The following is a 13,680-nucleotide window of genomic DNA, read 5'->3' as shown; positions in this document are numbered from 1 at the left end:
CTCTTACACTTATGGTGGCGCTATTTCATTTTTGGAAGAAAAACGTTCCCGTTTTAAACAAGATATTTTGTCACAAAAAGATGCTCGACTATGCATATAATTGCTACTGTTCGAAAGAAAACACTCTGACGTGTCCAGAAATACAAATATCTTCTCTGTGCGTGCCCTTTAACGTGAGCTTCAGGCAAAACCAAGATGACTTGGCATCCAGGAAATGACAAGGATTTTTGAGGCTCTGTCTTTCATGATCTCCTTATATGGCTGTGAACGCAAGAGGAATGAGTCTGCCCTTTCTGTCGTTTCCCCAAGGTGTCTGCAGCATTGTGACGTATTTGTAGGCAGATCGTTGGAAGATTGACCATAAGAGACCACATTTACCACGTGTCCGCCCGGTGTCCTGCGCCGAAATTGGTGCGCAAAAGTCACCTGCCAGTATTTTTCCATGGGGCACAGACAGAGAAGCAAGCTTCCAAGAACTGCATGTCAATGAAGAGATATGTGAAAAAACACCTTGAGGATTGATTCCAAACAACGTTTGCCATGTTTCGGTCGATATTATGTAGTTAATCCGGAAAAAGTTTCACGTTGTAGGTGACTGCATTTTCGGTTCGTTTCGGTAGCCAGGCGCAATGTAGAAAACGGAACGATTTCTCCTACACACAGACACTTTCAGGAAACACTGCGCATTTGGTATGTGGCTGGGAGTCTCCTCATTGAAAACATCAGAAGCTCTTCAAAGGTAAATGATTTTATTTATTTGGTTATCTGGCTTTTGTGAAAATGTTGCGTGCTACATGCTACACAAAATGCTATGCTAGCTTTGCATACTCTTACACAAATTAGTCCATTTCTATGGTTCAAAAGCATATTTTGAAAATCTGAGATGACAGTGTTGTTAAGAAAAGGCTAAGCTTGAGAGCAAACGCATTATTTTAATTTTATTTGCGATTTTCAGAAATCGTTAACGTTGCGTTATGCTAATGAGCCTGAGGCTTAGTCACAATCCCGGATCCGGGATGGGGAGTTTCAAGAGGTTAAAGGAACTCTGTTTCTGTTAAACCGCTTTTGGGTCTTCACTCAAGTACATAACAGTTACAGACACCTGTGATAATCTGAAGTACCCAAAAGGGCCACTAGACGTCTTGTAATAGATTAGATAAAATCCATGAAACATACCAAAATTCTGGTAGTTTACTGGTAAACTTAGAAAGTTTCCAGTATTATGCAGTGCTTGACTTGGGATGGAAGTAGTGTAGGAGCTGTATTATTCCAAGTCGGTACATTAGAGATTATGTTATAGAGACCTCTGATTATTCACTGTTAGTGGATTAAACTCATTTTCCATTACTTCTATATGACCTTTAACTAAAAAAATGAATGACTATTATTATAGCCTACATGAAAAAGTAAGCATTATTGACACTGGAAAGATGAAGTGTCTGATTCCATATAGACCTACCACGTCTTTCTCCTGCTGTTGTGCCCTTGATCAAGGCACTTAGCCCCCCAGATAGAGATGGACTGTTAGTCACATGTTGTCAACATGTGGTCAACTCTCTATCCGGAGAGCAGGGTGTGCAGGCTTGGCTTTTTCAACATTACAAACCAAATACTTTTGTCTCCATAAAAATGATTCTCTCATTCAACAAATGGATAAGGTAGGCTTCTTCAGAGCAAGGTATTAACGAGACCTGTGTATATATAAGGCACAAATATTTATGTTTTGAGGGAGATCTATGCACAAAAATGTATTTGTCAATTTCTTAGAATATTTTTACGTTGTCGCAATTACATGTCTACTGTTTAATAGGGGGGAATCCCAGTTGTTTAACATCTCAGATAGGCTCTACAGTGCCGGTGGAAAGGCAACAACGAAATGAATGCTTAGTTAGCTATATGTTAGTTAACTTGCGAGATAACTGCTACAAGTTATATTTTGAATTGAATCTAGTTCGTCTGTCTGTCATTATGGAATACCTGCTGCTGGAATGTCGCGCTCTCTCTCCTCGGGGAACCCCACACTGGCACACACGCAACCCCACACTGGCACACACGCAACCCCACACTGGCACACACGCAACCCCACACTGGCACACACGCAACCCCACACTGGCACACATGCAACACCACACTGGCACACACGCAACCCCACACTAGCACACACGCAACCCCACACTTGCACACACGCAACACTACACTGGCACACACGCAACCCCTCACTGGCACACACGCAACACCACACTGACACACACGCAACACCACACTGGCACACACGCAACCCCACACTGGCACACACGCAACACCACACTGGCACACACGCAACACCACACAGGCACACACGCAACACCACACAGGCACACACGCAACACCACACTGACACACACGCAACACCACACAGGCACACACGCAACACCACACTGGCACACACGCAACACCACACAGGCACACACGCAACACCACACTGGCACACACGCAACACCACACTGGCACACACGCAACCCCACAGACATGCACTAAAGGGTCATTCCGATAATGGCTGATATGTAGTTATTTTTATTGATTGACCATATTTAAAAGTGTGCTTTTTTGAATTACATTCGAAACAATTATTCAACTAATTTCCATTACTTTTCATTACCTTACAAACCCTAATTTGACAGTTTGGAGCAGGATTCATGCCATTCAGCCTAGCACTTTTTCAATCTGCGCTATCTAGAACAGCCTATATTGGCACTCACAGATTCAGAGACGAGCGACAAATAAACTTGAACAAAGCAGAAACTCGCCATTGCTATTCAATGACGATCCCACCTTCATTCAGATTTTATCAACATTTTTTGGCTCGGTGTGTGAATCTGGGCCAGTGAAAGGCAACTTTGTTTTTAAAGAGGAGCTGTACGTTGTGCTAGTACGGCGTTCCGGACAGCTACGGAGAGCTATGGAGAGAGAGAGAGAGAGAGAGAGAGAGAGAGGGATGAGTCATCTCTTTTTACAAGCAGATCCATTTGACAAGACTTTTGCTGGAGCTCACCATGAATTACTTTTCTCCTCATGAGAGACATTTGATTGCACTACACTATATACTGAGTGTACAAAACATTAAGAACACCTGCTCTTTCCAGGACATAGACTGACCAGGTGAATCCAGGTGAAAACTATGATCCCTTGTTGATGTCACTTGTTAAATCCACTTCAATCAGTGTAGATGAAGGGGAGGAGACAGGTTAAAGAAACAAATAAAGTAGATAGTAGGAGAGAAGCACTGACGTGGACAGAGCAATATCTTCAACCTTATGTCCTCATTCACCGCTGACAAATAGATGTGGCCATGCAGTGGTGTAAAGTACTTAAGTAAAAATACTTTAAAGTACTACTTAAGTATTTTTTGGGTGTATCTGAACTTTTACTTTTACTTCACTACATTCCTAAAGAAAATGATGTACTTTTTACTCCATACATTTTCCCTGACACCCAAAAGTACACGTTATATGCTTAGCAGGGCAGAAACTGGTCCAATTCGCACAATTATCAAGAGAACATCCCTGGTCATCCCTACTGCCTCTGATCTGGCGGACTCACTAAACATGTGATGATTCTGTCACGGTCTTCCTCCTCTTCATCTGAAGAGGAGAAGCGAGAAGGATCAGGGGACCAAAATGCGGCGTGGTATGTGTTCATGGTGAATATTTAATTAAATATGATGAGAGTGAGTGAGTTAATCTGAGTGACCACAATGTTTCTGTGTTTGTGGACTTTCACCAACTTGTACTTGTTTGGAATATGCAATATGTGTTTGTGAGAGCTGGGGCCACTCATATACAAAAGAATTATGCACGCATGACTGTACGTGACTTTGGATAAAAGCGTCTTCTAAATGCTATGTTATTATTTAAGGCTATGAGGTTGTCAATTTAAGCTGTACACAGCAAAATCACGAGTGTACATTGAACTCAGAGATTGTACATTGTATTATATCAGAATGTATATATGAGTCCAACTTAACTGGTGTTAAAATAACAGTTTTGAAAGTGTGAACTCTGTAGCAGATGTTAACAGTCAACTCCATCAGACAGCATTTGTACCCTAGAAGTTTATTATATTTTAACACTGTAGGGTGTAAAGCCTTAATTGTATATTTACCAGTCTGCCTTTTGAGGGAATGATCGAGTTACCACCCATTACTGTGTTTGTTAGTGACAGAGTTTGTTGCATTTGTTCATTCACTTCCAGGCCTGTAGCCTTCACGAAGTGAGTGCCTAAGTGTTATAGTTTAATTAAGATTAAACCCTTTATGACAATACATTACATACATCATATGGGCTTTCTTTGATGGCCTAGTTTCTCCCTAACACTGTGGTCTGAAATTTTTGGCTCGCAAGCCACATCAGGCCTGCAAATTACATTATGCTGGCTGGCAAAGTATGTATCTTTCTGTAGCATAAGATCAATGTACATGCAAAAACACAGATATTGCAACAAACAATACTAAACATCAACCTGCAATAGAGCATGATGGTAAATATGATAATGATGGATGAGGTTTAGATTTTTCTTTACACTACACTGAGTAAAAAATCTTTAACACTGTGATTGTAACACTTACAGTAAATATTTGCAGTGTAGAATTGAATCACAAAATGCACAACCATCTGGAAATACTTGACAAGAAATATATTTCACACTAAATTATACATAAGCATTTTATTATGTTGGCATCAATTCGACATTATACATTTTCATGATTTAAAGGTGTACTATGCAGAAATCACTCTGCCATTTCCTGGTTGCTAAAATTGTAATCGTTTGCCTAATTTCAGTCTATGTGGCAAAACAAGCAAGTGTAGTGTAGAGAATCATTGTATCATCTAAACCACTGTGAAATATATTTTCCATAACCAAAAATGTTGTATTTCCTGCTGTTTGAACCTGGTGTACAAAACCGAAAGTAAAAGAAGCAAAAAGATACTTAAACATGGGAAGCATAGAGATAGCACACATAGAACAGATCTACGGCGTCTTAGACTTGCTTTCAATGAGAATGACAGATCCATAACTCGCATACCTATAGGAGTTTTGTTGGGTATTGTTCCATATAACAGCTTTAATTATGTCATATATATCCTACTATTTGTGTGCACCAGAATGTGGAGAATTGGATCTGCTCATTCATTCACTTTTAATCTTTCTTTTCAAGCATTTTCTAATGCATAAATATCTTACTATTGCAACAAGAAGAAGAATAACCACTGAAACAACACCCAACAACATCAGGACAACATCTACAGAGTGGTAGGAGTACCAAGGCATTCTGTAGGACTCTGTACGCAGGTGAGCAGCACCTTTGTGTCTCATGACAAACTCAATCCAGAAGAGGGCAGTGTCCAGGGGTTCCATTGGCACGTCCCGTTGTAGCCTGGAGAGTCTCTGCATGTTCATCCTGTAGGACGGCTCATCCAGAACTTCCTGTAAGGCCTCTAGGAAGTTATTGTTCTTGTCTACTGTTGCCATGGATAAAAGCTTTGCTCCTCCTCTCTCTTTCAGACGAAGGAGGTTGTCATATTGATCAAATAACAGAGGTAGACCCACAACAGGAATTCCATGGTAGATAGCCTCTTGAACCCCATTTGTTCCTCCATGAGCTACAAACAGCCTTGTCTTAGGGTGTCCTAACAGATCATTCTGAGGCATCCAGTCAACTACTAAGGTGTTGTTGCCCAGAGAAGCTGGCCTGTCTCCTTTGTGTCTCCAGATTACCTTCTGAGGCATTTGGGAAAAAGCAGCAGCAATCACATCAGCTATATCATGTGGTAATTCAGTAACGAAAGTCCCCAAAGACATGATAATGACTCCATGCTCCCCAGAACTGTGAACAAACTTCTCCAGTTCTTGGGGAAGAGGTTTGGCAGGATTACATTGGAACCCTGCCATGTAGATAACATTAGGCATGGTGGGACGAGGAAATTCAAACACAAAGTCAATTCTCATGAGCCACAGATCAGCTCCTTGTAATAACTCATAAAAGTCGACACCTGGTTGGAAAAACTCATCACAAACAGCCTGGTAATGTGGCCAGACAGTCAACCTGTCCCGAACAGCAGATAGCAAATATAAAAGCATATTCTTTACTCTCTCTGTGAAAGTCATTTTGTCTGAGTGCCCTGATAAAGTCATTGGAATGTATGACATTGGTGATGGTGCAATAGTTAAATGTCCCTCTCCACTGATTGCCCACCGTACATTGTAGACTAGAGGTAGCTGAAGATAGTGAGCCACCAATAGACCTCCTCCCCATGCTGGGTCAGTAAGCACCAGGTCATATTGGTTCTCCTTTAGGGTCTTTATTAAATCAGTGTCTTTCAATACAGCAGTTGCTAAGTCACTAGCATATTTATGAAGCTTAGACCTGGCAGAGATCATCTCGATTTGCAAATGTATAAAGTTTAATACAGAGCTCGTTCCTCTCTCTATATTAATTATTTTCTTAATAATTGGCTTTACAAATTCCTCATCCATAGCGTCAGTGACAGGTATTGTAATAGAACTGTAGTAGGGCGATTCTTCTTTGATATACCAACTTTTTGTCGTTCGTACCACTGTGATGGTGTGTCCCTGAGAGTGAAGAGCCTTGATCAAAATGTCCATGTTAACCCAGTGACTTCCCTCCACAGGAAAGACCAGCAACTTCCCACCATGGCAAACTGAACCACACATAATCAACAGAAATAACAAAAGGCACAAAGTCATGCTTCCAATGTATGTCATCATTGATCTGAAATATAAAACAAACAGAGATAGGAAATCATATTCAGTTTGAATAACACATTGAATGGATTTTGACATATTGTCAGTGAGCTGATTATATATATATATATATATATATATATATATATATATATATATATATATATCCTCATTTATGTACAAGCATTTTGCTACACCTGCGATAATATCTGCTCAATATCCATATGCGACCAATTAATACAATTTGATTTGATACAAATCATGAAAGACCATGAAAAGCTGTTCTCAATAGTGCCTTATTAATTCCCATTAGGGTTTTGAGAGTTTGAGACAATGAATATGAGACTTTATTCTTCATTTAGATTCACATTTGATTCAGTATGTGAACAATATCTCACAATACATTTCATCCTTGTTGATGAACATTAACTTAACGTAATTATTATTAGCTTATACAGTCTGGAGGTAAGATGCAGTGCAATATTACTTACCAGATGATCTTCATGTTATGTGTATGGAAGCCACGTGTAAAATGTGCAGTTAACTTTGGCTTTTGTTGGTTTGTTGATTTATACCGGTTAAGTTAAGGTCAAAGTCCCCCATGCTGGGTAAGTAAACACCGGGTCATACTGGCTCTCTTTTAGGGTCTTCATTAAATCCTTGTCTTTCAATACAGCAGTTGCCGTGTCACATTCCAGTCCATGAACCTTAGACATTGCAGAGAACATCTCGATTTGAAAATATATAAAGTTTAATACAGAGCTCTTTCCTCTCTCTATATCAATTACTTTCTTCACGATTGGCTTTACAAATTCCTCATATTCCACATCATCAGTGACAGGTATTGTAAGAAAACTGTAATGTAGAGACCCTTCTTTAATATACCAACTTTAGTTGGCCGTACCACTGTGACGCTGTGTCCCTGAGAGTGAAGAGCCTTGATCAGATTGTCCATGTTCAACCAGTGGCTACCTTCTAAGGGAAATAGTAGAATTTTCCCACCATCGTTGGTTCTCCAAGAAACAACCAGTAAAGATATGAGAAGGTATGAGTTTATGCTTCCATTATGGCTTGCCATCTTTCATCTGAATGATAGGTGAAATCAGAAGGCGGGATGAACAGAATGCAAAACAACAACTCTTGTTTTTGTATCAGGTAGACTCTGACTGACTTAAGTCCCCAACTATGTCCCCCAGTTTCTAACAGGCTCACAGACTTAAAATCTCATCTCAAGACACCTCTGTAATGCAAAGAGATGGTCTTAGAAGCTGGAAAGTAGTTACATTAAAACAGTAGTTTTTGCTCATACAAGAGCATTCACAGCTGAATTCTTCAGTGAAGCTTGTTCAAGTGGATTATAATTCAACTCTTTCTTGATCTTGTTATGTAACACTGCTTTTCTGAGAATGTAGCCACTGTTAAAAATGTTTTTATTTTATTTTGTATTTTACCAACCTAGAGTTAATAAAATATAAAAGTGTAATGTAAGGGTAATATAAAGGGTAGTGTATATAAAAGGGTATAAAAGGTTTGTCACGTTCTGACCTTAGTTCTTTTGTTATGTCTTTGTTTTAGTATGGTCAGGGTGTGAGTTGGGCGGGTTGTCTATGTTCGTTTTTCTATGTTGTGTTTTTGTGTTTGGCCTGGTATGGTTCTCAATCAGAGGCAGGTGTCGTTAGTTGTCTCTGATTGAGAATCATACTTAGGTAGCCTTTTAGCCCCTGTGTTTCGTAGGTGATTGTTTCCTGTTTTGTTGTTTGTGTCACCATTCAGGACTGTTTCGGTTTTCGTTTTCATTGACTTTGTTATTTTTATATTTTGTCGTGTTCAGTGATTATTAAAGTATCATGAACACTTACCACGCTGCGTATTGGTCCTCCTCTTCTTCCACCTATGACAAGGGTTACAGAATCACCCACCACCAAAGGACCATGCAGCGTGGTAAGGAGCAGCGCTATCTGGAAGAGGTAACAACATGGGACGAGATAGAAAGGTGGTCGGTCGAGCCAGGGAGAGTGCCGGAACCCGCTTGGGATTCTCTGGAACAGTGCGAGGAAGGATACCGGAGAATGGAGTTGGCACGGCGGTCAAGGAAGCCCGAGAGGCAGCCCCAAAAATGTATTGGGGGGGAGGGGGCACACGGGGAGTGTAGCCAAGTCAGGTAGGAGACCTGAGCCAACTCCCTGTGCTTACCGTGGAGAGAGGTGGACCGGACAGGCACCGTGTTATGCCGTGAGATGCACAGTGTTCCCGGTGTGCAGGCATAGCCTGGTGCGTTACATCGCAGCGCCTCGTATCTGCCGGGCTAGAGTGGGCATCGAGCCAGGTGCCATGAAGCTGGCTCATCGCATCTCTCCAGTGCGTCTCCTTGGGCCGGGGTACATGGCACCAGCCCTACGCACGGTGTCCCCGGTTCGCCAGCACAGCCCATTTCGGTCTATATCACCTCGCCGCACTAGCCTGGCGACGGGGAGTATCCAGCCAGGTAGGGTTGTGCAGGATCGGTGCTCGAGACCTCCAGTGCGCCTCCACGGTCCGGTCTATCCGGTGCCTCCTCCACGCACCAGGCCTCCGGTGACAGTCCCACGCACCAAGCTGTCTCTCCGTCTCCTTCCTCCAGGTGCTCCCTCCTGTCCAGCGCTGCCAGAGTCTCTCGTCTGTCCTGAGCTGCCAGAGTATCTCATCTGTCCTGAGCTGCCAGAGTCGCCCGTCTGTCCTGAGCTGCCAGAGTCGCCCGTCTGTCCTGAGCTGCCAGAGTCGCCCGTCTGTCCTGAGCTGCCAGAGTCGCCCGTCTGTCCTGAGCTGCCAGAGTCGCCCCTCAGTCAGGAGCTGCCAGAGTCGCCCGTCTGTCCTGAGCTGCCAGAGTCACCCGTCTGTCCTGAGCTGCCAGAGCAGCCCGTCAGTCAGGAGCTGCCAGAATCGCCCATCACTCCGGCTCTGTAGTCCGCACCTTTGGGGGGGGGGGGGGGTGTACTGTCACGTTCTGACTTTAGTTATGTTGTTATGTCTTTGTTTTAGTAAGGGAATTCACCCCCGTAGTGGACAAAAATGAATGGCAAATTATTGGCATAGGACAAACCATGTACACATTGGTCAATACCACCCAAATCGGCGTTGATTCATGCAAAGTTTACTTCAAATGCCATATGGCTATTGCCAGTTGTAACACTTCAAAAATCCAACAGGTGGCGTGTGCGCTCCACCGTGGTTTTTCATATTGATATTGGACTCCAAGTCAACATCCAAAAGCCAAATTTTGAAAAAATTGATTTTTTGTCAAAAACTTATCACCCCTTAAAAAAGTGCTTTCTGGACCGTTTTTCAAAATTCTTTCGCTTTTTTGGTCAATTACACATGTGTAAGAACTGTATGAATATACTTTTGTCCAATTTTATTATCATAATTTTTTTGTTTTTTTTTACTTGTGCATTATTGCATATGTTTTGTCCATCTGCAATATGATTTCATAGGAAGTCAGAAGTCAAAAGTCAATAATTGCAAAATTTCATTAAAAACTTCACACACCCCTAAAAAAGTGCTTTCTGGACCGTTTTTCGAATTTTTTTCTAATTTTGTGTCAGTTACACACGTATAAGAACTGTATCAACATACTTTAGTCATATTTTATTATCATAATGTTTTTTTTTTTTTTACTTGTGCATAAGGCATATGTTTTGTGGGGGCCAAATGTCATAAGAAATTTGACATGCTCAAAAATCCTTCAGAAATGCAAAATTGACTGGCCTGATGAACTCGGGATGGCCGGGCAGTGATTGTTGTTCCTTTCAATCACTCGTGGTGTTGATTTCATCATGTCCATTTGTTTATGTTTTCTCACTTTTGCAAAGTCACTGTGCATTTGCAATATGGTTAACTGGGCATTCACCATCACCAATTTGTCATGCTATAAAAATCATGCAGGAATGCCAAATTGACTGGCCCGATGAACTCGGGATGGTTGGGCAGTGATTCTGGTACCTCTCCATCGCTCGTTTGGGTTGATTTCAGAATGTCACTTTTGGTGATGGTACCCCACTGTTAAAACATATTGCAAATGTTTTCTCACTTTTGCAAAGTCACTGAAAATTTGTGCAGGAATGCCAAATTGACTGGCCCGATGAACTCGGGATGGCTTGGCAGTGATTCTGGTACCTCTCCATCGCTCGTTAGGGTTGATTCCAGAATGTCCATTGGGTGATGTTTCTCACTCTTTCAAAGTCACTGTGCATTTGCCATATGGTTAACTGGGCATTCACCATCACCAATTTGTCATGCTATAAAAATCATGCAGGAATGCCAAATTGACTGAACCGATGAACTCGGGATGGCTGGGCAGTGATTCTGGTACCTCTCCATCACTCGTTTGGGTTGATTTCAGAATGTCACTTTTGGTGATGGTACCTCACTGTTAAAACATATTGCAAATGTTGTCTCACTTTTGCAAAGTCACTGTGCATTTGCCATATGGTTAACTGGGCATTCACCATCACCAATTTGTCATGCTATAAAAATCATGCAGGAATGCCAAATTGACTGGCCCGATGAACTCGGGATGGTTGGGCAGTGATTCTGGTACCTCTCCATCGCTCGTTTGGGTTGATTTCAGAATGTCACTTTTGGTGATGGTACCTCACTGTTAAAACATATTGCAAATGTTTTCTCACTTTTGCAAAGTCACTGAAAATTCGTGCAGGAATGCCAAATTGACTGGCCCGATGAACTCGGGATGGCTTGGCAGTGATACTGGTACCTCTCCATCGCTCGTTAGGGTTGATTCCAGAATGTCCATTTGGCAATGTTTTCTCACTCTTTCAAAGTCACTGTGCATTTGCCATATGGTTAACTGGGCATTCACCATCACCAATTTGTCATGTTATAAAAATCATGCAGGAATGCCAAATTGACTGGCCCGATGAACTCAGGATGGCTGGGCAGTGATACTGGTACCTCTCCATTGCTCGTTAGGGTTGATTTCAGAATGTCGCTTTTGGTGATGGTACCTCACCGCTTAAACATATTGCAAATGGACAAGAGTCACCTGCAAGTCACTGTCCATCAGTCAATTTGATATCATTCATAGCTAACTATTGGAGGCACTGTCAGTCTCTACGCACCCCAATAATACGTCCCTCCATCCAAGTTGTGTATCTGTGTGATTTAGTTTTCCTTTGAATTTTTATGGGAAAAATGACTGATTTACAATCCATGGGGGTTGCCTAATCATATATATGAAGTTTTGGAAAGATCTGATTTTTTTAACCCCTCCAAACAGCCCATGAGACACCAATTATGGCACTTCCGGTTGGCACAGGAAGCTGTAACTCAACATACATCCTCATTGGGGTATTCCATTAGAGAATCCTGAGTTTTAAGTCTTTACCATGAAAACTGACTGATTTACACAGGGTTGAATGCACTATGTCTATCAAACTGCAGGCAGGTTATGGGTATACACTTTTAGGGCGATTTGAACCACTTCCGGTTGGTCCAGGAAGCTTAGAATCGACACAGGTAGACCTTATAGTGGCCTGATGGACTGGTACCAATGACAGGTTCATACAGCATTCATAACCCATATAGACTCCAGGTTGTATTTAGTGGAGCAGCCAATGTATTCCTATGGGGAGAGAAGTCAATGAACACTGTTTTTATGTAAACACCTTCTTTTGACTGTGAAGGGTTAATGTCACACGGTCAAGGATAGGCTTGGACAGATCAGGAGGACCTTAGGAACATTCCTGTGGTTGAATTGTCTTTCTAAACCTAACGGTTCCGCCGCTGTCACCCAAAATCAAATGACGTACTGGTGCAGGCTTCATATTGGGCCTATTTTTCTCATGGTCGCTGCGCTCAGACCGAGTGAGCTACGGTCAAGCGGGGCGCCTCGTTGGACTCGGTACAGTCTGGACACTATGGTGATGCCATTGTTTGTGTTGATTTCAGAATGTCCATTTGGTAATGTTTCTCACTCTTTCAAAGTCACTGTGCATTTGCCATATGGTTAACTGGGCAGTCACCATCACCAATTTGTCATGCTATAAAAATCATGCAGGAATGCCAAATTGACTGAACCGATGAACTCGGGATGGCTGGGCAGTGATTCTGGTACCTCTCCATCACTCGTTTGGGTTGATTTCAGAATGTCACTTTTGGTGATGGTACCTCACTGTTAAAACATATTGCAAATGTTGTCTCACTTTTGCAAAGTCACTGTGCATTTGCCATATGGTTAACTGGGCATTCACCATCACCAATTTGTCATGCTATAAAAATCATGCAGGAATGCCAAATTGACTGGCCCGATGAACTCGGGATGGCTTGGCAGTGATTCTGGTACCTCTCCATCGCTCGTTTGGGTTGATTTCAGAATGTCACTTTTGGTGATGGTACCTCACTGTTAAAACATATTGCAAATGTTTTCATCACTTTTGCAAAGTCACTGAAAATTTGTGCAGGAATGCCAAATTGACTGGCCCGATGAAGTCGGGATGGCTTGGCAGTGATTCTGGTACATCTCCATCGCTCGTTAGGGTTGATTCCAGAATGTCCATTTGGTAATGTTTTCTCACTCTTTCAAAGTCACTGTGCATTTGCCATATGGTTAACTGGGCATTCACCATCACCAATTTGTCATGTTATAAAAATCATGCAGGAATGCCAAATTGACTGGCCCGATGAACTCAGGATGGCCGGGCAGTGATTCTGGTACCTCTCCATCGCTCGTTAGGGTTGATTACAGAATGTCGCTTTTGGTGATGGTACCTCACCGCTTAAGCATATTGCAAATGGACAAGAGTCACCTGCAAGTCACTGTCCATCAGTCAATTTGATATCATTCAAAGCTAACTATTGGAGGCACTGTCAGTCTCTACGCACCCCAATAATACGTCCCTCCATCCAAGTTGTGTATCTGTGTGATTTAGTTTTCCTTTGAATTTT

General features: G+C 42.1%; 1 protein-coding gene across 1 annotated transcript; it reads right to left on the bottom strand.

The window, feature by feature from the left end:
- Positions 1–4,686: 4,686 nt before the first annotated feature.
- LOC135548206 (UDP-glucuronosyltransferase 2A1-like) lies at positions 4,687–7,308 on the bottom strand. The gene is made up of 2 exons (XM_064977562.1): positions 7,233–7,308; positions 4,687–6,769 (listed from the first exon to the last, which is right to left on the bottom strand). The coding sequence occupies exon 2, from the start codon at positions 6,763–6,765 to the stop codon at positions 5,167–5,169; it is 1,599 nt and encodes a 532-aa protein (XP_064833634.1). The 5' UTR covers positions 6,766–6,769; positions 7,233–7,308; the 3' UTR covers positions 4,687–5,166.
- Positions 7,309–13,680: the final 6,372 nt, after the last annotated feature.

This window comes from Oncorhynchus masou, chromosome 1, assembly GCF_036934945.1.
Source record: "Oncorhynchus masou masou isolate Uvic2021 chromosome 1, UVic_Omas_1.1, whole genome shotgun sequence".
NCBI lineage: Eukaryota > Metazoa > Chordata > Actinopteri > Salmoniformes > Salmonidae > Oncorhynchus > Oncorhynchus masou.
Note: the sequence above shows the minus strand (reverse complement) of the source record. Positions and strands in the feature narration are given on the sequence as shown.